This window comes from Aspergillus neoniger (genome assembly GCF_003184625.1).
Source record: "Aspergillus neoniger CBS 115656 unplaced genomic scaffold BO87scaffold_12, whole genome shotgun sequence".
Taxonomy (NCBI): domain Eukaryota; kingdom Fungi; phylum Ascomycota; class Eurotiomycetes; order Eurotiales; family Aspergillaceae; genus Aspergillus; species Aspergillus neoniger.
In genome coordinates this window covers 437,669-460,531 of record NW_020291140.1, presented here as the reverse complement: position 1 = coordinate 460,531, position 22,863 = coordinate 437,669, and the positions used below count along the sequence as shown (strand labels likewise).

Sequence of the window (22,863 nt, the reverse complement as noted above, 5' to 3'; positions counted from 1 at the left end):
ACTTCCATCTGAAATAGAGAGCATCTCGTTATCCATTCCACTTATCAATTAAGATGGATATGGATGATGGATGTACAGATGGTACTCCGTAGTGGCAAAAGAGACGATGGTGAGAGCTTTCCCATGATAAAAGATAAGGATGCTTTCAACGACGCTTGCATGTATTTGACTTTTTTCCAGCTTCGTGAATTTTGATTCCAAGAGTAGGAAGAAGAAGAAGAAAAGGGGGATTTGGTTGGATTGGATAGTAAGAAAAGAAAAAAAACAAGACAACGCAGAGAGGAGTCACAGCACAGAGGCCCATAAACTAAGGCAAGTAAACAAAACGCCACAATCAATGTGGGTGGTAACAACGGCAAACAACTTCCATCAGCATCACCTTCATGCTGCCGTCTCCACTGGCTTCTCTTCCGTCTTCTCATTATCAGCCTTCTCCTCTGTCTTTTCAGCATCGGCCTTTTCCTCCGTCGCCTTGCCCTCGGTTGGCTTCTCTTCGCTGGACTTCTCCGTCGTAGGTTCTTCGGTCTTGGGAGCTTCCCTCTCAGTCTCCTCCGTAGCCGGCTCGGGGGCCTGTGGCTTTTCTGCTGCATCGGCATCGGGCATCGGCTCATCCTGCGGCTCCGCAGTGTCAGCCTTGCTCTCCTTGGTATCATCCTCCTTCTCGTTCTCGGTATCGCCCTTAGCCGGCGTCTCAACGCTGCTCTCCTTGTGGACACCGTTGGCCTTGGGCTTGTCTCCCTTCTCCTTGTCATCCGAGGGTCCGGTGGCATCCGCATCCAGCAAGTTCTTCCACTTGGACAGAATGCTCATCGCACGGGCCCGGAACTGGAATTCCTCGTCGCGAGGGATAGAGCTGAGCTTGACGATCATCTTCAAGACCTTGTTGATCTTCGTGGCACGGATAATGGAGACTTCAAGGTCCGCGTGCTTCTCAAGTTTGCCGAAAAAGTTGGACATTTGAGTCATTTCTTCCTCCTTGGGTGGCTGGTCGCGGGAAATGAATCCCTTCTGAAGCTTGTGACGGATAAAGAGAACTAGTCATCATTAGCATAACACGTTCCTAGGCCACCAGATTGGTCCCACACATACTCTCTTTCTCCTTCTTGTCCTTGGCTTCCTCCTGAGTCAACTTCTTCTCCGGCTCCTTGGATTCCGCGCGAGACTCCTCTCCATCATCACTAGCAGCAGCCTTAGCGGCCTTCTTGCTGCTCGCGGTCTGCTTGCCCTTGGAAGCAGGGGCCTTCTTTCCAGATTCGGTGGCCGGAGTCTTGGGGGTGGTCAACTTCAATTTCGTGGTGGTCTTGGGAGTCTTCGCAGGCTAGATGGGAATAAGTTAGCTCCACAGTCACCCGTATTCAGCACGACAGCTCTCTCCTACCTTCTCATCGCTTTGGGCCTCAGAGTCATTGTCCTTCTTGCGCTTCTTGGTGCTCTTGGGCTTCTTCGTCTCCTCATCAGCATCGTCCATGTCGACGTCTTCGTCATCGACCACGTCCATGCTCTTGCGCTTGTTCTTCTTGGCCTCGCGCTCTGCCTTGGCGGCGGCCTTGGCAGCTGCCTGGGCCTCCCTTTCTTCGATCTCCTGCTCCAGGGCACGCTGGTGATCTGCCAGCAGGTCCTTGAAGTGCTGAAGGTCATGGCCCTCGGCACCCACAGCATACGCAGCCAAGAGAGTTTTCGACTTGCCCTTCTCCGACACCTCCTTGCAGCCAGCAGCATCGATAGGGGTCAGATCGGTGTTGGGGATCCACGCGCTATGGTCTTCGTTAGCCAACTCGATGTCGCAAGCTTCATCCAAGCTCAATGTAGTGTTACTCACAATTCGTTCGTCTCAAAGAACATAACGGGGAAGGTCCGCTCGTGAGCGCGTTTGCCGCCATCGGCGTAGTCCTCCCTGTAGGTTCCGTCGGGGCGCTGAGCCGTCACGGGACGCGTGTTCAATAGAGTCTGAGGGAGCATTTCCTCGTCGCAGATGATGGAAGGCCATGGGGGAAAGCTCCTGAGACGCGCCAGGTAGTACTCGCCGGGCTGTGCGTTCAGGTGTGTGGTACGAATCTGGGACTTCTTTCTGCTCAGCTTAGACTTGTGCTCGGGCACGGTGCCAGTCGATTTCCGCTTCGCAGCGCCAGACTTCTTAGCGGATGCGGGTGTTCCGTTGGCCTCCGATGCTGGTGCGACTTCGGGCTCTGCAGGCGCGGCCGCACTCTCATCGGACTTCTTCGCGTCGGCAGACTCGGCGGGTGCGCTCGATTCCTCGGCCTCTGCTGGGGCGGGCTCTTTCTTCTTCTCTTCAGTGGCAGTTTCGGTCGCTGTTGAGCATAGGGCAGGTGATATTAGCGAGCGCCACTAGGCAAGACCGCGACGAGAGGAGAGGGCGTGGTGTTGGGGTAGCTTACCAGATGGCTTGTCCTCAGGACCATTGGTCTGTTGCTCTTCCTTCTCCTTGGAAGGCTCTTGCGCAGACTCAGCAGCAGCGTGCTGAGCATCAGCGGGAGCGCGTTCGACGGACGACTCACCGGCGTCGGGGGCGGGCGCCGAGGCAGCAGGGGTATCCTCGGCCATGATGCGCAACCGGGAGTCGGAAATTAATCAGGAGGGGGGAATGGAAGGAGGATGCGAAGGAGAAGAGGATAGACGAAGCCTTCTGATGAGAAGAAGGTTTGGGTGGGGGGAAAGGTTTGAGGGGAAGGGTAATGCGGTGGAAGTAGGAGGAGAGTGAGAGAGAGTTGAGAGCGAGCGAGCGAGAGGTGGTGGAGAAGGTCGCGACGCCGGGAGGCGGGAAGTCGACAACGCGTTGCACTTCTTGGGGTGGGAAAGCAAAGCGGCGCTGCGCCCAGTCCGTAAATGACGCAAACGCTTCAACGACAAGAGACAAGTTGATAATGTCAACCACCACAACTGGTCTTGACAAGTAACACTGGCTTTCTGGAGCTGCCCCCAATAACCCTTGTATTAGCGACTGGGCAGGAGGGGGATCCTATCACGGCAGACCGCTGTGTCGTGTCTCGGAGCGCTTGTGGCAACTGTAAGACAGAGCTTCCAATAGGGGGGTCGTTGCTGAGAATCGTGGCGTTTCTCCCAAACGTAGAATCGATGGGTGAATCCGATCCAGTCCCCTTCAAAAACACGGCGATACCGGGACGCCTGTGGTGATGAATGGATGGATGATGGTGATGCTGCCAATGGGCCGTGACGCGAAAACTCCCCGGCGATTGACGATCCTCCAGCAGCCGGAAACGCGAAGTCGCTGCTGCTGCACAACAACGACACGGAGCTTTCAAAAACAGGAAAGAAAAAGCCAAGGGGCTATTCGGAAATTGGCGCCAGTAGAATCGTGGTGATGAACACCCACGGATGAACCGCAGTCTGCTCGTCTGCTTGGATCACCGAGACAGCGAATATCACGGCCAATGCAAGAGATGGATAGGACTCAGAATAGAGTGCACACAAGTACTTGGTGTTGAGACACAACCTGTTCAGGGCTTTAGTATCTTCTTTCCAAAGGACATACAAATCGCATACTCACCTGGAGCTAGCAATCCAGTCGCGCACCGCCGAATCCGATCACTAGTTTGAGGATGTTGAGGAACACCAGAAACCCCGCGGTCGCAAGGATCTGCAAGATTCGGACGAGGAGTTGAAGGTAGGTGAACAAGCAAGTATACCGGAGTCAAATCTCACCCGGAATCGACACTGGATCTTGGAGAGGGTAGAGTCGACGGGGGGAGGAGGGAGTAGGGGTGATGGTGAGAATGCGTCTGTAGTTGTTTGGTCGGGGGGAACAAGGCAACAAAAGGGAAAGACGGATGGTGACGCCAGGAGAAAGAGTTCCCTCGCTGGCTGCCAAACCAGCCATCCTAAATCCATATCCCCAGTACAACACTCAACTGTCCTTTATCCCCCACTTCCGCATTGGTATTTACAGGCTTATTCCGAGATACTTGCTCGTTCCATTGACTCCGTGCGTTAAAGTGCGGGACAATGAGCGTAGTAAAGTGTTTCCCCATCTACAACACCCTGTCCGGCACTTGTCGAGTCAGTCCCACGCAAGTAACACACTGACAATCAATACCTTGCAAATCCTTCTCGTCGTGTGCTACAAGCAGAATTTTAAATGATCCCATCCGCTGTTTCTTTTCTTCCCAGCCACTTGGAGGGTATCTTTCGTGTTATTCGGTTCTGACGTTCATTCATCCCATTCACCCCCACCCGCTTTCCTGCTTGATTCGTCTCTAGTTCTACTACTATATAGCAATCATCCCAATTTGTGCACGATGTTTGACTTACACAGAAACACTAAAGCCATCCAAACCCATTCATCAAGTTGAGTAGAGATAAAAAATTAAATGCATTGTCTTTGATCAAAAGCAGGTCGCCATATACACAGTAGGGGGTGTTCGGAGCATATGGATGATCGGGGGAGAGTAGGCACGGACAGTAAGAATAGTACGGCCCCAACGACCGACCGGCGGTACCATCAATGTAATTAATACAGATCAAGAGTCATGACAGGTTCATAAAAACGAGGTGAGAAGCCATTTCCAGAAGGGTATCATGCAAGTCCACGGTATATATGTTAGGAAGACAAGCTACTCTCGAGGCAGCGCAAACTCGCTCACCAAGGAAGGGAAGTATGTTCAGGCAATCCCTCATCATCAGTCCACCCATCAGCCCCTTCGAATTCTTCCAGCGCGGTCGGCACCGGTTTATGGATACGAAGAGCCCAGAGGAAGTAGTCTTCCAGGGGAAGCAGGTTCAGCAGGATGCCGTTGAATTTCCACCCAAGAGCACACACCGTGGCACCCGCCACGGCGTCCAGAATGAAATGGTTGGCAGTCGCGACAATGGCGGCCAGGATGACAAATGGATAAGCAAAGCCCATGGCCAGGCAGGCGAGTCGGCGCCATGACGGAACCTGCAGCCCGACAGGGCCAATCGCGATGCGCGAGCGCCGACGATGATGTGGCGGCAGCGGTATGGTCATGATCGTGAGACCAATCATCAGAGAGTAGCCGAAATGCAAGGAGGGCATGGCGGCTGTGGGTGTTTTGGTCAGCGGTCTCCTCGCCCAAGTGGTTCCCGGATTGAATACTCACCGTACTGGTTGCAGAAGCGGTTTTCGGTCCAAACGCTGCCTGCACCGTTGACGCCATGCACCGTATCCACAAATCCATAGCTACGACCCCGAGCTGCATCAGGGCCCTGCGCGTCCTTGTCGCTCAACAGTCGAGGCGGCATGCAGGGCCACAGAGTAAACACCACGAACGCAAGCAGATTGCACACGGCAAGTGTTCGACGACGAGCTTGATAGAGGCGCGGGCCTGCGGGCGAGCCACTCATGAATCCACGAGGCTTCCCAGGCTGCGACTCATCGTATCGGTTTCTAGTGGTCGTGTAGTAGTAGAGCCAGACGAGGAAGGCAATGGTTCCCGGGATATGAATAAAGGAGTAGATCCAGTTTGTCCACATCATGAGTCTGGTGTGCCGGAGGAAGAACCGCTGGATAGGAACCTCCAAGAACAGTCCCAGCGCCTCTTCAACCTGTATCAGCTGTAGCGCATGTTTTCTCGCCACGTCGACGGTGCCTTCTTGCAGCGTAACGGCAGTAAAAGCTCGACCTAATTGGTATGTCTATGCCATCACATTAGCGCTTGCCACATGAAACCTGAAAAGCAAGTAGTCGTTGTGGACTGGAGTAAAGCAAGTGTAGGGAACACAGGGTTCGAAAATCATACCCAGTACACTAACGCCCAGTACCAGCATTCGACTAAGAAAGGGAACTTGCGTAGGAGGCGACTAAGCAGGCGATCTTGGAAGACGATGGTGTTCGGAGAGGTGACCTCCAAGGTCGACGAAAAGATCCCCAGCTGCCTCTTGCGCCACCGACTCTGGCCATCTTGTAAGAGTGTCGATGAAGATGAGGACAGGCGACGAGACAACAGGCCGTCCTTTGCGGTTGGTGTGGACAGTCCGGACTCTGTCGCATCAGGAGAGCTGCCACGTGAAGGGATGCTGGATCTGCGGCGGGTTCTGCGTGCAGGGAACGATCCTGTTGTTCGGTTGATCCAGGTACCTCCAAAGAGAAGGACGATGACCGTCAGAGGCTCGAGGAACGCTCCTACTCCCATGATGGTGTGACCTCCTCGGGGTGGAAAATAGATGCGCTATACCGGGGAGGAGGTGGGAATAGTCGACTGTATGGAAAGGGAAAGAAAATCAAGGGTGAGGATTAAGACTAATGAAGTACAAAAGACCAAGCAGCTCCAAGATTCCAAGCTGGAATGCTGCGGGGCAAGCTATAAAGAGTGAAGCACAGAGACACAAGGCTTGGAAAACAGCGAGAGCATCGTCAGGTTAGCAAAGCCAACCAGACAACAACAAACCGGTAGGAAGGAAGGGCGGGCTGAATTATCCCGCCTAATAGCTTGAGTTAGTAGCAGTAGCGTGAAGTATTGCTCTCTGAGATGGGCAGCAGTGGGGGGTGGCACTTATGTACCTTACGCAGTGCAACCTAGTAGCAGATGGTACTAGTAGGAACTTGCTTGCGTCTTTTGGGGGGGGGTGTGGGTATTAGTAGATAATCATTAGTTGATTAGTTTTGATTTAGTTAGGTAGGTAGGTAAAGTAAGTGAGTGAGTAGTACGTAGGTACTAGGTAGGTACTACAGGGAGAGAGGGAGAGAAAGAGAGGGTCTCAGCCCAGCCTGACCTGCTTGGCTGTAGAAATACTAGTCAAGTACCAAAAAAGCAGCAGGCATGTAACCAGTCCGAATCACCGACCCTGAGTGGGCAGCAAAAAAATTAAGGGATCGCTCCTCACTGGATTGGATGACATGGCCCTCCAAGGTGGGTTTCACCGGTTCTTCGGTGTCTGACTTGGTTGTGTTTGGCCAAATTAGGCCCCGTTAGCATCGCGTTTCCATGTCGTGATAAGTAACACATGCTGGAGATCGGGCCAGCAAACCAAGGAACCACCAGCACTACTTGGCTCAGAGAGAACGCCATCGTCGGAGCTTCCGGATGCCGAATAAAACAAAGCCATCCGTTTGGGGGAGGGGGAAAGGAGATTGAAACTCTGGGAAGGGACGGCAGAAAGGGTCAAACATCCGCGTTCCAGTAATCATACCAATTAAATCTGACCTCCTATTTTGGACCTAGATGCTACTTTCACCCTGTTAGAATGTCTACTAGTAACTTATTGGGGGGGGAAAATATGGGTGAAGTCACAAGAAGAAATTGCTTTGTCGGTATCACCCAATTAGGCCCATTAAGGTTTGTCAAAAAGGTCGAGGAAGATCCACGAACATGGGTCCTTGCTCCCACTTGCTGGGCCTTACTACTCTGTACTGGCGGTGACAGCAAAAGAAGTGACCTGCTAATACGGAGTAAGTATTTCACGGTTCAATGGTAAGGATAATTACCAGATTCGATCAGTCCGTCTCTCGGCCACTGCAGGGATTTTGCCGTCGCGACCAGATGATCCTCGTCACGACTAGTATTGTTACCACGATTATGTTCCCAGTCAGACTAGCTGGAGCTATTTCCATTGGCTGGAAACCCAATGTCAGCCGTATCCACTTCCCAGTTTGGTAATTACCTACCTACATACATCATGCTCGCAAGCTAGTAAGCTTACGGAAAGACGTCACATGAGTCAGCGGAATGTTGGCCAGGATGGGCAGGAAAGCACGCTGCACAAAAGACGGCACGAGAAAGTTTGCCGATAAATGGACGACGAAGGAGATGAATATACTGAAGTATCAATCCATTCCATCTATGTTGCCTATCTGTGAAGTGCTCAGGTTACTTTGAATATATGTACTTACTCCCCTCCCGACGAAGCCTAGTAGAGCCTTTACGTATACGATCCCGAATACGATACGATGTAAATACTGGCCCTACAGGGTCGAGCCTTCCAGCCTTGTTCTCAGCCAGTCCACTTTCTTGCTTGGCGATCCCAGTGAGCTGAATCTAGACTAGATATTGATTACTTCGTTTTTGATCCTGCTTTCATTGTGGGAACCCCCCTGCTCTCCCCTTGGTTCCACGGTAATTGTCCTTGCTCTCTTCATCTCTTCATGACCCTTGTCGGGTGGAAACCTGAAACGCCTCCAGGATGTGCGATGACATCGTGACAGTTTTTCCCCTGTATGTTTATCGAGCGCCTCAATTATCCGATCAGCGTTCGTATCTCTCCTAGAAACCCAAGATTCCGAAGCCACTCCCGTATCACTACTATTAAAAACCAACTCAGCCGTACAAAAAGCATCACGGCAGGTTCCCGATCTTAGTGTTAGCTTAACTACAGAGCTGGCGCATGATTTGCAACCCTTCCCGTCTCGACCACGGGATGATTTCCAAGGCAGGAGAAGTCCAGATGCATAAAACCCGCATAAATCACTTTATCCTCAGTACTATGGAGTAACGCCTAACAACCAGGGACTTCGTATAGCTTCCGAGGGCTCCGCAGCGGTCGACAAACATCCGTTTCCGTGGTCCTAGTCTGTTCTCGTCTCATCCACTTAGTTCGGCGGTTTGCCTTCCTGATCATCAATCCACCCTGTGAGTTGAAGCGGGGTTATCACGTTCCGTGCACCGAAATTGTCACTATTCTTAGTGATCCCACACTCAGTCCTGCGAGACGGCTGGTGCGATCGTCCGTATACTTCACAAGAGGTGCAGAATATTGTAGGCAATCACTTTTTGTTTTCTATTTAAACATCTAATATTGTGCACGTGCTCCAACGAGACTGTCTTCTGGAGTACTTGTAGGCAGACAGATAAGTAGCCTACATGCAGTATACATGCATTAGGTCTTTGAGGCTGTGTGACGGTAGCCTTTTTGTTGACCCAACCAAAGTTTCACTAATTGACCAACCAGCTATGTTTCGGTCTTGTTGAGGTAAAAAACATGCGATTTACGGTTACTATAGGGGGACTGAATATTATTATTGTTATCAATCATCCTCGTCGGCGACCGGAAGACTTCCGCTCCGTGCCAAGTGCCGACCCAAACCCCGCTTGTCTCCGAAGCTCCGTCGCCAATACTTTCCCTTCATATGCGGCCCTGGAGAAACTCTACTGCGAGGATCCTGTATCCATGGACCCTGAATCGGTGCCTAGGTTCTACGAAGCTTGACCCGAATACTAATCATTCTACCTCGGCGCGGGAAGATCGTTGAATCCATACCGACCAAAGCACCTACGTACTTGCAACTTACATGTGTGCTCCTCTTATTAAATGCCTCATAGGTATTTTTATGTCGATAATTATCAGCAACCAAATATTCTTAATACATTCGACTTGGTTCCTCAAGCCCTAATAACCCACTAACTGGATTGATAACTACTCAATATACGGACTTACCGGATATATCAAATGACGTCATTTAAGCGTGCCTTTGCCATCCTGACTTCATCGCTATTTCCATTCATTTCAGAAGTACCAATGAATTTTGTCCTTCACGGCCAGTGAACACATAATACTGCTCAGGGGTGCACAAAAGTTCCGCAATGGAGGGGGGATTACGGGTTCTTATTGCTTATCGATCAATGCCTTCTCCTAACTGTCAACCGGTAGGGACCAATGACTGTCACTGTCACCTCCACGTCTCGACGATGAGCTATCCTTTACGTCAGTCTTCTGTGACTCCTGACATGACCGGATCCAGGTTAACAGAGATGAACACATACTATAAGGAACCGAAGCTTCTGATGTGCTTGCACAACCAGTGTCAATTTTAATGGAAAATCATACATAGTGTCTTAATTACTCTGCTTGATACACCCTTATCCAGAGCATAATATCAGTCTACATAATGTTTTCAACACTATCCCGCGTGGCCCCAGCCCCGTCGAGGAGCATCCTCCAGCATGCGTCACCTCAGATTCCCAAAGTTGCCGTATTGACGGGAGCTTCGCGAGCGCTTTCTTCCACCCCTCCTAGCCAGAAAGAGGTCACATTGCTTCAAGACAAGAAAAATGGATTCGGATTTGCACGGTCGAATCCTCGACCTCCGAAGCCACGGACGAAGGGGGTCACCGAAATCAGAGGCCCATACTATACTGTATGCGATATCACCGCACAGCCCGGCGAGAATGCTCGCCCTAAAGCAGAGAGCTGATCCGTAATCGTAGGTGATGGGTAAAAGATACTTGGCGGACGTGCTTGAGACGTGAGCAGTACCCACCACTTCTGCCACAGGACTGGGTTCTGATCAATTTTCAACAGGATGGGAACACATGTCGACGGCTTAAAGTTTGCAGGAGGTAAAACTACCGCTAGACTGGTGAGACAGGAGACAAATACTAAACAGCCTTCCAGGATCATTCTCTCTCTTTCCAGAGAAACCCTTAAGGGAACTGATTGACCTTGCTCATGACTACGGTGTCTATGTCTCGACCGTAAGGCTCTTGCTCGGAAGAGTTCGCCTGTAAAGGCTTGCTAATAGTGACTTCTGCATAGGGCGGATGGGCTGAACATCTACTTACTCACCCTGACGCCAATGCCGTCTTTGACAAATATCTTCGCAAGTGCAAGGACTTGGGGTACGGTTATTTCTATGTCCATGCTTGCTTGAAAATCAGCTCATACAACTAATATCTATCGGCAGATTTGATGTGATTGAGCTCTCGTCCGGCTTTCTGTCCTTCCCTGAAGACGACTGGCTCCGACTCGTCGATAAGGTTCACTCGTACAAGCTAAAGGCGAAGCCCGAATTAGGGATCCAGTTCGGTGCTGGTGGTGACACCCCGGCGTCTGGCTTGGAGGCGATTGGCACTTCCGACCCGGCCAAGCTGGTGAACATGGGGCGCAAGTTCCTTGACGCAGGTGTCGAGCGCCTGATGATTGAATCGGAAGGGATCACCGAGAACGTGCAGTCATGGCGGACTGATGTGGTGTCCAAGATCATGAAGGAACTTCCCCCAGAGCGCGTCATGTTCGAGGCGGCAGATCCCAAGGTGTACAACTGGTATATCCGGGAGTTTGGTATTGACGTGAATCTGTTTGTGGATCATAGCCAGATTGTGCAGTTGTCATGCTTGCGCCACGGAATCTGGGGCACGGCCGATACCTGGGGCAAGATTGTATCGTTCCGGCCAGAGTAAACGGACCAACTCGGCCGTAGAGGGAGTGATGTGAGCCGTGCGGGTCATGCCGTGCATCGGAGGAAATGTACGAATGTAGTTATCAAGGCCGTAAATAGCCACTAGTCGCCAATGATGCCATCGATGGTTTGAAGTCGAAGCAAGTTGCCCGATGATGATCCATTATTCTTAGTCAGCACCGGCCCCCCAATTGGCGGCCCCGACTCAATCCGGGGAAAGCGGCCAAGCATCCCATCATCCTTCCGTTCTGGCCATCCTTCCCTGCTTGACTCGCCATCTGCCTGTGGGCATATCTTTGCCGTTCTGGCTCTCTCCCGTGTGCTAGAGAGATGTTCAATCCAACACTCGGCTAGTCAGCCTGGGTCTTGACACACACCCCCTCCCCCCCCAATCACCGGCCAGACCGACCCCGCGGTTTGCCCCTGCAGGCGGTCTGCACCTCTTCTCCTCGTCAGGTACATCACTTTGCGATTGTGGCTCGAGCGGATTTACAGGCCCGGATCATCAGACGCTATATCAGTTTCATGCATCATCATGCCTAAAGCTAATCCAACCCCTGGGGGCCGACTCCGCTGCAGACGCGCCTGCGATAGTTGCAAGCGGAGGAAACAAAAATGCAACGGAGAACAGCCATGCACGATCTGCATCCAACGGCGCAAAGAGTCTGAGTGTCACTTCTCCGACAAACCGGCGCGACTGCTCAAACCGAACAGCAGCAGCTCCAAGGACACCATGCTTCTCAGCGAACGCTTAGTCCCGACACCACAGCGCCAGACCGCCATGGACCGACTCTTGAACTCGCTCGAAGACCGGAGTGCCAATATGGAACAACAGGCTACGGATGACAAGGATGGGACGGCGCCTGTGCCCAAGGTGGCTAGGCTACTGCGTGATGGACAAGGCAAATTCATGTACGTTGGCGACTCCGCCAGCTTGTCATTCCTACAGAGTGTGCGGAGGATAGTATCGACTTCGATCGGCAGATGCGAGTTCACGGAAGACAACTCGCGACATTCGATGCTGGAGGCGTTCCAGAGTGGCTCCACCACACATACAGGACCGTTGATATCGCCACCCAGCAACGAAGAGGCTCAGAGGCTCGCGCGCCAGTTCGTGCTTGCTACAAGCCCGCTGTTAGATCTATTCGACCTTAACGAGTTCCATCCCCGGCTTGCGAATTGGGTCGAGAATCCGACGGGTGATGAGGATACTGTCAGCTCGATATTCTATCTTGTGCTTGCGATTGGCGCGCAGGTGTCCGATATCAATCAATCTCTGGCTGAGCAGTACTTCGTCAGTGGCCGTCAGTTAGCGTTTTCTGCCTTCACGGAGACCCCGAGTATATATACCATCCAGTCGTATGTTTTGATCTCAATGTACATGCTGGGAGCCTGTCGACGCAACGGAGCTTTTATGAATTTGGGAATCGCGCTTCGTGCCGCGTATGCGGTTGGAATTCACCGGAAAGACGCGAATGCGCTTTTCTGCACCCGGGAACGGCGGGCTCGAGAACGGGTGTGGAAGAGTCTTCGTATGATGGATCTGTACCTTTGTGCCTCCTTAGGACGTCCTCCTGCGACACTAGACTTTGACTATGATCTGCGTGAAGAGGGAATTTCGCCAGGGGAGCAACAGCGCCTTCACCCGGACGAGCAGTTGTCCATGACGGTGATCTCACTCTGCCGGATCTTCGAACGTATCCTGACCGAGGTCTATATGCGTCAAGTCGTCTCGATCAATGTCGCAGAAAACATATCGAACCAACATCGAGCTTGGGTGCGCAATCTTCCAGTGTTTCTGCAAATGCAGACTGAGCGGCTGGATTCAAATACGCTGGAAGGCACCTTGTCCGCAGCGCACATCTTTGGATCCTACTACTGGTCGATTATTCTTCTTACTCGGCCGTTCCTCATCTTCCGAGTGTCCCAATATGTGCGGAATAGGACTGAGGCAACAGGATCCTCCGACAGCAGGGCCAGCAACTCCCGCATTGCGTTATTTGCCGACGCATGTGTTTACTCTGCCTTGCGCGGACTCAACATCGTAGATGATCTTTCCCGCTACAACACCCTCCCGCGCAGACTCCCATTCCTTATCAATTCCGTCTTCAACTCGGCTGTGGTGCTGGGAGCTGCTTTCTTTGCCGACTACGACAATCTGCTCCCGCTTGAGGAAGGCATGGACAAGGCGGAGAAATTTCTGGGCCTCTTCGTACCCCATGACCCACACGCATGTCGCTTCTTCCAGATCATCAAGTACCTCCGGGGCGCAGTGGCGGAGTATGTTCGTCGACGGAACCGCCATTGGATGGAGCGCCGCAGCCGACAAGTCGACCAGCTCTTCGGCCAAGTCGGGCCCGCTAAAGAAACCCCCATTGCCGAAACAAATACCCCGAGCAGTCATCGCGGAGAACCCACCGCTGTACCCTCTCCTTTATCCCCCGACAAACTCACCGGAGCTTCTGCTTCTCAGCCGCCCGACCTAACTACAAGCACCACTACCGCCACTGGCCCAACCGACAGTGACATCTGGGATACACTCTATGGCGCACAAGGCGCCGACACGCTGCCATACGACACCGCAATCTCCACCCTCACAACTACCGGAATTCCCATCGGCTGTTCCCCAGGCGGTACCATCCCTGCAGGTGGAATGCCTCCGGATGCTCCAGGAGCGCAAACGCCGCTCTCGGACGTGATCCTCCCGGATAATGGCCTGCTCTATATGGCCGAAGACCTTCCCGTATTTGGGATTTGGGGAGATGCTTGAAGCATCTTCTAGCTCACACTGCAGCTGGAAATTGAGTGCAGATATGTCCTACTTGTCACAGTATCTCAACTCCCGAAATCTAAATTCAATCCAACCCGATCACGACACGACCCCTCATGACTCTTAGCCTCCTCCAGAAGTTCCATCCTTTCTCCAATCATATTATCTGATCTCAATTAACGTGTCTGACTTGGCGTGGTGTGGACTGGCGTTGGACTCATGAATCTCTTGGCTATGTATATATGAAGCAAACTGGAACTTCCCATCAATACCACTCACCACACCATCCATACAATACATAGATACTTCATTCCTCGTGTACATACAAACCTACAAACATATTACATGTTACAATCCTCAATTGAATATATTCCATACCTCAATACAGTCCGGGCACAATGCCACTACCACGATCATATTCATATGCCCCATCATCTCCAGGTGTCACTAGGTCAGTTAGATTCACCGGACTACAACATACTAACTGAGATAGGCAAACTACTACTAATAATCCCTGAACTCTATGTAAAACAGTTGTACTAGTAATAATGATATATGATCACATGATATAGATATATATATTCTTTTCCTCATTGATACAATTATCATCCAATGTAATGATAATAATAATCATTATTCTTCCCCATAGCATCCATTCACAGTCACTTTCCTCTCAGTTCGCCCCACTTTGAAATATATACTTAGTGGGAGGACGATAGTAGTCCACTACTACTACTACTACTACTTAGTACTTATTGATGCAAGTTATTATTATTGCCGGAGTAAATACTAACTATTATGTGAATACAGATGGATGATGACCTTTATTGATTGTTCGAAAGTGATTAGTAAGTACTGTAAGTAACCCCTGAACTTAATCAAATCAACTAGTCTTTATTGACAGTACTCAATGCATTGTCGTCAGTTATTACCACTCTTGATTGGGACATAGTATGCCCAGTGAATCATTCTTTTCTACTACTACTTACAAACCGTTTATTTACTTAATCAATTAATAACAATAGTTCTTCATTCATTTACACACTCACTCTTGGAAAGGTCAATTTCTGTTTATCAGTGATCGACGCGTACTGGTATGAGCCATCACCCTGATAATGTATTGTTACTATCATAGTAATCCGTGTATACCCATTATATGTGTCCGTGATACACCATCCAAGTAAAGCAAATACCAAGCAATACCAAGCAACTGAATCGTACACTAGTACTAGTAATAATCCCTATTTTATCTGCTGAATCACGAGCTATATGTACCGTACATGTAATGCAAAGATTGCAAAGCAAAAAAAAAAAAAGAAAAAAAAAAAAAAAAAAAAAAAAAAAAAAAAAAAAAAAAAAAAAAAAAAAAGAAAATGCACATCGGGATCGAGCAGAAAGCGAAAAGGGAAAAGACAGGGAAAAACGGAACGTATAAAAGGGATAAGAGAGATAGATCATGTTCAGGAATTAATCGGAATGAGAAGGTGAGAAGAAACGAATGCAACACCTCCGGCCGAACGCAGAAAGAAGCGTGCAGCATGAGCACGAGGATCGAGTTGATAGGAAAGAAGTTGGGGGGCGGATGTGTACTCTCACGGCAAGAAGACCGTGAGGTAATATAGGATACAAAAGAAACCAGGAAGCAGAAGAATGGGGGTGAGTTTCTGTCTTCCCAATATTACGTATTGATGGGATGGAAGCAGCGTCGAGGTAAGAGAGAGAAGAGAACATCAGAAAGAAATTCTAGATCGCTGAAGCTGCGTCATGTAAACAAGACTCGAGACATTGCTTCAGAACACGCTGCGTGGGTCCATTGCGTCCGGCCATGACTAAGGTAGAGAGAGAGGAAGCTCTGATATACGCATTACAGCGTCAGAAGTGGCAGAAATGAAAGCAAACCGCGGCATCATTTATGTATGATGTGCATGCCATTCCCGCCAGCAAGAAATAGCAAGCGACCATGTATAGTAAAGGAAAATCGTGTGTCGCCAAGTCACAGACTGATATATACAGGTTTGAATTAGAATCCAAACGGATTGGTAGGCGCTGGTGAGTTCCGTTAGCTTGACCCCAACCCGAAAAAGCAAAAATAAGTAGATGAACTTACTGGCTTGTGCGAGATTGGCCCGGAGACCGGTCGGCTGAGGAGCGAGCTTCTTGGGAGGCTCGTTCTTCACACCAAACCGGACAGCAGGGGCGGGTCCGGTCTGCTGTGGCTGCAATGGTGCAGCCGTAGGTTGTTGCGGGATTGGCGGCACAGGAGGTGCGCTGTAAGGCATGCTGCCAACACCATTCATACCCGTAGGTTGGGGCTGCAGAGGCGGAGGCAGAACGGAATTGATGCCGGTTTGCATCGGCTGCTGGGGTTGCGGCTGGAAGCCCCCGAAGCCTGTAGGCTGTGGCACCAGACCCGGGTACCCAGCTTGCTGTTGCTGGATTCCGAACTGGGACTGCGGCTGGAAACCGGTGGGCTGCGGTGCCAGTCCATTCTGGAACTGAGCCTGAGGCATGAAACCAGTAGGCTGGGGCTGGAGAGTGGGCTGGAACCGCTGTTGGTTCAGTTCGGCCAGACTTTGTCCCGGCGGAGCAATCTGCGGTCCCGACTGAGGAATACCAGTCAGTTGGGGTTGCAAAGGAGGCGGACCGAACGAGTTTGGCTGCTGAGGGAAGTTCTGGGGCGCGGAGAGGGGTCGCTGGGGTGGCGGAGGAAGCAAAGAGCTCTGTCCCATGTTCTGAGGCGGCTGGGGGCGTTGTCTTGAAGCCTGCTGGAAGCCCGTTGCTTGAGGACTGAACCCTTGGACACCCGGAGCAGGCTGTTGCGCGGCTTGTGCCAACTGGGAGAAGAAGCCCGGCGTGGCTCCTGTCTGCTGTGGTTGCACTTGCGTTGCGGGCACCGCAGTGTGCTGGGGTTGAATGGTCGGCTGTGGCTGAAGAGCTGGCAAGGGCGCCGGCGGAGATTGCGGGGCAGGAGCCGCAGGCGTAGGCTGAAGAGGAGCTTGAAGCAAAGACAGGTCAGCCATCGCGCCTGCGAGTGGTTGCTGAGCTGGTGGTTGTGTCGTGGCGGGAGAGGACGCAGCCGGAGGGGGGCTTGAGGGAGTAGCTGGCGTCGAGGGAGCTGGAGCGGCGGCGGGAGTAGCAGGTTGCTTGGGCTGCTTCACCTCCCAGGCATCGTCGTCGAAGCCCTTCTGAACCGGGGGTTCGGAAGGTGCAGCAGTGGTGGGGGGTGTCGCACTGCGCTCTGCAGGCTGCGAAGCATCCTTCTGCTCAAAGGCCTTAGGGTCGACCACATCGCCGGCTGGCGAGGTGGGAGTGGGCCGGCCTTTACGAGTGTTGTTGCGAAGGACACCTCCAGGGCCAGAGAAGATGCCGGCGGCACCCTCTTCGCCATTCCCGATGACTTCTTCGCCGCCAAAGCTTACGTTACGTAGCTTCGACTTGGCTCCGGTGCGGCCAAACATGTTGTCCAGGTAGCGCATCACTCGCAAAATATCGCCTTCCTTCAGACCGAGCGTGCGCAGCACCTCTGGGGTGATGTCCGGAAGCACGGCCTCGTCCATGGAGTCCTTGACGAAATTTTGGGCATACCGCTCGCATTGGTGCGGGCCAACGCCGGCCTTGAGGAAGAAGTCAAACCAGTCATAGTCGGATTGCTGGAAAGAAGCTCCGGCGGTAGCTGAAGCACGTTTGCCCTCAGAGGGGGACCGGGCCTTTTCAGGCTCGACACGTTGAGAACGGCGTCTGATGTCCGACAACGGCTTGTCCTCGTCGAGAGACACGCCTGTCATCTTCTCTACATACTCGAGATCCTCGACGGACATCTTCGGGATGGGAACCGCGATTTTGACACCGTTCATCTTGTGCAGATGAATCTTGCCATCCTGCAGGCCAATGAATTGCGCCTCGACAGTGAACGTCTTGGTGCGATCAGTCCATTGCCTTGTTTTGGCCGGATCCGGTTCTGCTTCCATTAGCAACAGACTCAGCACTTGAGGGCGAACGTGATGACTTACTCGGCTTGTGGCTGCTCTTGCTATCGCGTTTCTGGCGTCAAATAATTTCAGCATCACCTCTAGCAATTGACACCCTGGCTTTCGGGAGAGGAACATACCTGACCGTCAACCGAATCGGTCCGCGACTTGCGCAAAGCTTCCTTGGCTAGGCGCGCTTCCTCCATGCGATTCTTCTCTACAGTGGAAAGGCCCGGTTCGGAACTAATCACCGGAGTCCCGACCGTTCCGGTAATCTCAATGTAGCTACTTGGGACGACACCCTCCTTTCCGTTCTTCAAACGCCGCACCTGCCACCATTCTTCGGACTTGCCGTCATCCAGGACGATGACGTCGTCGCCCGCGGCCACCGTCACCTCATCGTCTCCTTGAGCCATGAAGTCGTAGAGAATCTGGCCCTTCTTCTGTCCTCCACTGGTACCAGCGGCGATGACCTCCTTCAGACCTTCTGCGCGATAGGCGCCGGAAATTTCACCAAGGGCTGAGACAATTTCCCGAGCAGTGTCCTTGGCACCCGCGTGGAAATCGATGCTCTTACTGGGCCGGACCAGATCCACAAAGACGTGCTTTCCTTCAATCGAATAATGGGTGAGCTTGTCTGCGGTCCATTCCTGCACATCACCACCCTCCTCGGGCGAAATAAAGATGGTTCCGGTTGCGACATTGATACCCAAGGTTGTGGGCATCTTCTTGCGCTTGCCCATTACTTCCACCATCTCATTGATGCTGTAGATATGGTAGCCGGAAGGGGAACGAGGGGTCGGTTGGCCGACTCTGCTGTATGGGGGCGATTCCTGTACATGGCCACCGCGGTCGCTGTCGCGCACCGAAGAAACCTGAGAACGAGGAGGCCGAGCGGGCTCTGGAGGAGAGTCCAGCGAGACTGGCGACGAGATCTGCTCGGACGGAGGACGCCGTGGTAACGCAGGCGGAGGTGGCGAGGGCTCGTATCGGTAGGGCTCCTCCTCGGGCTCATCGTACGCTGGCCGTGCCGGCTGAGGGGGCGGGGGAACGGCTCTGGGTGGTTCCGGTTCTGTCGCAGCGGCATGCTGCTTGTGGATGATATCTGCGATGGCCGCGGCGGCAGGATTCTGCACGGCATCAATTGGAGGAGCTGCGCTGGTCCCGTTGACTTCTTTCTCCGTCACCGTCGGTCGCTGCGGGAGGGCGGGTGGCGCCGGTTCGGGTTCAGATTCGGCGGGGGGAGGAGACGGGATGGCTGGTGCAGGGGCATGGTGCGCGCCTGCATCTTCGAGGATTTCGATGTAGTTCGCGGGGGCGAAGCCGTAATCGGAGTTGACACCGACCAGGGTCCAGTCAGGGTCGGAGGTATCATACACGATCAAGTCTGCATCTTCGGAGAAGGAGACCTCCTCGTCCGTCTGGCGTGTATAATCGTAGAGCGCTTTGGCCGAGTGTACTGGTTGAGCCTACGTGTCCGACAGAAATTGCGTTAGCACAAGCGGTCTCAAATCTGGAGACTAGAGTTGCAGCGTTGCCGGTACCCCTGAGCGTGAGGGCCGGCCGCGGCGACCATACACCGGACGATGACGCATGCAAGCTTGAAGATATAGTCCGACTCTACGTCAAGAAATGTTGGGGGGCCTTAAAAATCCTTACCTCCTCGACGTAGTTGTTTGGGACGAGACCCTCGGGTTCGTCGTCATCCTCACGCTCGGCCTTCTTCTTAGCCTTCCACCAATCCTCCTCTTCGCCTTTCTCGAGGATGTACAGCAGATCGCCTTCGCGTAGCTCTAATTCCCCCTCCGCTTGGGGGAGGTAGTCGTAGATGGCCGTGTAGACACCGAGGAAACCCATGGTGGGAAGCCGTTAGGTAGCCAAACGGCGATGGAGAAGGGTCCGGGGGTTGTGTGCCGCGGCTGCGGAGGGCAGCGTGGACGAGCGAGGCTGTGGGCCTGGAATCAGGAGAGGATGAGCCGGACGAACCGGGTGGATAAAAGGCGGGAGGGAATGGAGGGGTGGGAAGTTAGGGTGGTAAATAGTAGTATGTACAGACGAGGAAGATCGGTAGATTGGGCGGAGGAAGGAAGAGTGAGTGATAGACAGGAGACCCGTGCAACAAACGTACCGAGTCGAGTAAGTATCTCTCTGCTCTCACTAGTTTAGTTAGTAGTGGGCAGGTACGTAAGTGGTCCAAGTGGAGGGAGGCAGCCTTGGCAAGCACCCAAGCAAGTACGTAGATAGTAGTAGATTCAAAGGCTGTCTAGACGGGAATTCAATATCAGGCTTGTTCGCCGGAGGGAAGAAACCGGGAAGGTATGCAGTAGCCCTTAAAGGTAAAGTATTAAAAGAGAAGTGGAATAGAAACGGGGGATAGAAGAAAGCGGAGGGAAAGAAAGAGGATGAAGGGAAAAAGGGACCGAACTGGACTGGCGATGAAGCAGCAGCAGAAGGAAGAGCAACAGCCCGAAAAGAGAGAGAGTCGCGGATGGCTGAGGGGGCCGGGCGGTCACGTTTTCTGCACCCACGTTTTCTTGGATTTATTATTATTACTTTTAGTTTATTAATAGCCAGCAAGCAGGTGTTCGATCGATCATATCTGCACCTGACAAAAGACTTATACAAGAACAGATGTAGTTCTTCTCTCTACTCCGTAACTCGGTGTGAGATTATTCTTCCTTACCATTATTCTTAACATTATTTCATCTCTCTCTATCCTAACCCCTTTGGCAACGAATGAGAACGGCAATAATGCTTTGGACAAGCCTGGAATGCCCGCCTCTCCCCCCCCCCTTATCGGTCAGCCCAGCCTCTTTGGGCACGCATGGTCTCCCCTCCTCCCGGAAGCCTCCATCCATTATTGGCTCTTGTGCTCGCCATGGGCCGGAATTGAGTCTACTATTTACTTCATACTTATTGAATATAATTAATGGCAGGTCAATAGTCCCAGTACACGGCAACCGGGATAATCGTAATCTATGCAATGGGATATAATCAGCCGTAGCTACGAACGCACGCTAGAAGAAGAAAGCACATGGTAGACGCAAAAAGGAGATTGCACAAGGGCACCCCGATCGAGCAAAAGCAAAGCCCTCACAATAGCTACAACTCATCCTTCACCCTCTTCTTGCTTACCTCCTCGACTTCGTCGGTCTCCAATGGCTGCTGTTCTTCCTGGTGCTGCGGTTGTGGCTCCTGCCCTGCCGCCTCTGCTTCAGTCGTCTCCTTGGAAGGAGCATCCGAGACCATCTCTTCCTGGGAGCCCTCTCCGTTGTCTTCCTCCTCCTCGTCATCATCAACGAGGCCGCGCAGTTGACGTTCTCCATTGACCGAGATGACCTCCAGCGTCCAGTCCTTGCCCTTGGCCCACTCTTCCAAGCGCTTCTTCAACGTTTCGAGCTTCTCTGGGTCCAGATCGTGCTTTTTCAGATCCTCGCGCGACAATTGTTGCACTTCTCCGTTTTCGCGCTTGGCCACAACCTCAATGATCTCTTCTCCAGCCCACGCGACGCGTCCTTTCTCGATCTCCTTGCCTTCCGATCCCACCAGCTTCTGAGCACCGACCTGGATATCTCCGACGACCGGGAACTCCTCCATCACGGCGGATTCTACTAGTCGTTGCGCCAACTGATACTCCCGGAGGGCTTCCCAGTCCGATACTTGCTCCGGGTCTAGAATCTCGCGACACTCTATCCCATGTACTTCGTCCTGCTGGGGCGGCAGGAAGGCAACGTCGTTACATAGACGCGGGGTGTAGATGACCATGAGGTAGGAGCATGTGGTCAGCTCCTTGATCCAACCAATGCGGTCTGTCGACTGAGGGTGGCAATGAAACTGGACCTCGATCTTTCGGTCCCGACCTGTCAGGTCGCATTTCGTGCCGCCATCCAGCCGTTGCACCAAGTACCGGGAGCCACCCTTCGTCTGGAGCTCTGCCACGTCTGTAACAGCTTTCTTCTGGTCTGCGGCCCCTTCTACCTCATCTTCGTCGCCCTCTCCCTGAGGGAATTTGCCCAGAATGAAGGAGTGTGTTGTATGATCCTCCATAGGCGGGTAGTTGGGAACGCCACTTCCCGAAGGGAGGGCGTGGAACTGCTTAATCTGGTTCTTGTAGCAGAAAGAGTAGGACCACCATCCGGATATATAATACATGCATTTGCCCTCCATCTCGCGCAGGAGCTCCAGGCCCCGATCCATCGCGCGCGCCAGCTCCTTCTGCTCGTCCGCTTCGTGAGGATGTCCGGTGGCATTGGTCCGGTCGTCAACATCGACGCGGGGGAGCTGGCAGAGGAACCGCTGTTCTCCCAGAAGCATTTCCTCATAGCTGAATCCGTCGTCGCCATCGCGGGGGTTTGCGTGGTTGTTGTCATGGGTATTGCGGCCTAGGTACACTTGGGCGGACTTCTCTTGATTATCAGCGAAGGTCGAAGAGCTATCACTGCGCTCTCGCAGGAGCTCTCTGGCGTGTGAATCGAGGACGTAGTCATCGGGGAAATGCACCTCAAACTAGACGTAGAAGTCGGTTAGATTTTGGCTGTGAGGGGTGCACAAGTGAGATGCGATGCATACTTGAGGGTAAGCTAATAGGTCATCATTGATGTTGAAGGCCTTCTTGCTGGCCCAAGCTGTAGAGCTGGCACACGCCAGTGCTAGCAGAATATGTGCCGCCTGGTTTCGACGAGGCATGGTCGATTGTAGAAAGGAGACGGGGTATCAATTGAGATGGGTCGGGGTCAAGGCCGCCGGCCGCGGTGTTCCTGAATGCGACGATCTGGCCTGATTGGGTGCGTGACGGAGACGGGTGGCCAGTGGCTTAGTGAGGGGTAGGAATGAATACACGGGGAATACGATCAAGGGAACATTATTGTAAATATGATAGCATAAGGATCAGAATTACAGTCGGGGTATGATGATCCATCGAGTGATGCACCCAGGGACATGCCAGTTGGGAAGAGCAGCGCTGCAGCGGAGAGCCGGGGATATCTTATCAGCACGTGCACAGTAACTAAACTGTATTA

At 52.5% G+C, this 22,863-nt stretch overlaps 5 protein-coding genes across 5 annotated transcripts; 1 reads left to right on the top strand and 4 right to left on the bottom strand.

Moving 5' to 3' along the window:
* Positions 1 to 88: 88 nt before the first annotated feature.
* Positions 89 to 3,037, bottom strand: BO87DRAFT_29545 (PWWP domain protein). The gene is made up of 5 exons (XM_025618963.1): positions 2,397 to 3,037; positions 1,820 to 2,309; positions 1,379 to 1,754; positions 1,090 to 1,318; positions 89 to 1,034 (listed from the first exon to the last, which is right to left on the bottom strand). Exons 1-5 carry the CDS (start codon positions 2,560 to 2,562, stop codon positions 382 to 384), a joined length of 1,914 nt encoding a protein of 637 aa, XP_025480929.1. The 5' UTR covers positions 2,563 to 3,037; the 3' UTR covers positions 89 to 381.
* A 1,292-nt stretch (positions 3,038 to 4,329) lies between these two features.
* On the bottom strand, positions 4,330 to 6,562 carry BO87DRAFT_375631 (phosphatase PAP2 family protein). Its single transcript, XM_025623099.1, has 3 exons — positions 5,736 to 6,562; positions 5,097 to 5,631; positions 4,330 to 5,037 (listed from the first exon to the last, which is right to left on the bottom strand). The coding sequence occupies exons 1-3, from the start codon at positions 6,126 to 6,128 to the stop codon at positions 4,616 to 4,618; spliced, it is 1,350 nt and encodes a 449-aa protein (XP_025480928.1). The 5' UTR covers positions 6,129 to 6,562; the 3' UTR covers positions 4,330 to 4,615.
* A 3,255-nt stretch (positions 6,563 to 9,817) lies between these two features.
* BO87DRAFT_306053 (coma-domain-containing protein) lies at positions 9,818 to 13,877 on the top strand (the record flags this gene model as incomplete). Its single annotated transcript, XM_025619348.1, has 7 exons — positions 9,818 to 10,066; positions 10,137 to 10,174; positions 10,231 to 10,268; positions 10,324 to 10,403; positions 10,465 to 10,547; positions 10,613 to 11,104; positions 11,603 to 13,877. 7 exons carry the CDS (start codon positions 9,818 to 9,820, stop codon positions 13,875 to 13,877), a joined length of 3,255 nt encoding a protein of 1,084 aa, XP_025480927.1.
* Positions 13,878 to 15,752: 1,875 nt separating this feature from the next.
* Positions 15,753 to 20,025, bottom strand: BO87DRAFT_29500 (cytoskeletal protein-binding protein SLA1). The gene is made up of 6 exons (XM_025618962.1): positions 19,974 to 20,025; positions 19,505 to 19,800; positions 17,986 to 19,314; positions 17,888 to 17,918; positions 15,985 to 17,835; positions 15,753 to 15,923 (listed from the first exon to the last, which is right to left on the bottom strand). Exons 2-6 carry the CDS (start codon positions 19,700 to 19,702, stop codon positions 15,898 to 15,900), a joined length of 3,435 nt encoding a protein of 1,144 aa, XP_025480926.1. The 5' UTR covers positions 19,703 to 19,800; positions 19,974 to 20,025; the 3' UTR covers positions 15,753 to 15,897.
* Positions 20,026 to 20,778: 753 nt separating this feature from the next.
* On the bottom strand, positions 20,779 to 22,772 carry BO87DRAFT_332434 (PRKCSH domain-containing protein). The gene is made up of 2 exons (XM_025620365.1): positions 22,415 to 22,772; positions 20,779 to 22,351 (listed from the first exon to the last, which is right to left on the bottom strand). The coding sequence occupies exons 1-2, from the start codon at positions 22,529 to 22,531 to the stop codon at positions 20,948 to 20,950; spliced, it is 1,521 nt and encodes a 506-aa protein (XP_025480925.1). The 5' UTR covers positions 22,532 to 22,772; the 3' UTR covers positions 20,779 to 20,947.
* Positions 22,773 to 22,863: the final 91 nt, after the last annotated feature.

Excerpts from the sequence above, each read along its gene's own strand:
- BO87DRAFT_375631 (XM_025623099.1), bottom strand. The coding sequence starts at position 6,128 with ATGGGAGTAGGAGCGTTCCTCGAGCCTCTGACGGTCATCGTCCTTCTC. Across the intron at positions 5,632-5,735 it reads ACTGGGCGTTAGTGTACTGG|ACATACCAATTAGGTCGAGC; the intron begins GTATGATTTTCG and ends GTGATGGCATAG. Across the intron at positions 5,038-5,096 it reads CCGCTTCTGCAACCAGTACG|CCGCCATGCCCTCCTTGCAT; the intron begins GTGAGTATTCAA and ends AAACACCCACAG.
- BO87DRAFT_29500 (XM_025618962.1), bottom strand. The coding sequence starts at position 19,702 with ATGGGTTTCCTCGGTGTCTACACGGCCATCTACGACTACCTCCCCCAA. Across the intron at positions 19,315-19,504 it reads CAAACAACTACGTCGAGGAG|GCTCAACCAGTACACTCGGC; the intron begins GTAAGGATTTTT and ends TCGGACACGTAG. Across the intron at positions 17,836-17,887 it reads CAAGAGCAGCCACAAGCCGA|AACCGGATCCGGCCAAAACA; the intron begins GTAAGTCATCAC and ends TAATGGAAGCAG.
- BO87DRAFT_29545 (XM_025618963.1), bottom strand. The coding sequence starts at position 2,562 with ATGGCCGAGGATACCCCTGCTGCCTCGGCGCCCGCCCCCGACGCCGGT. Across the intron at positions 2,310-2,396 it reads TCCTGAGGACAAGCCATCTG|CGACCGAAACTGCCACTGAA; the intron begins GTAAGCTACCCC and ends TATGCTCAACAG. Across the intron at positions 1,755-1,819 it reads TTCTTTGAGACGAACGAATT|CGCGTGGATCCCCAACACCG; the intron begins GTGAGTAACACT and ends CGAAGACCATAG.
- BO87DRAFT_332434 (XM_025620365.1), bottom strand. The coding sequence starts at position 22,531 with ATGCCTCGTCGAAACCAGGCGGCACATATTCTGCTAGCACTGGCGTGT. Across the intron at positions 22,352-22,414 it reads ACCTATTAGCTTACCCTCAA|TTTGAGGTGCATTTCCCCGA; the intron begins GTATGCATCGCA and ends TTCTACGTCTAG.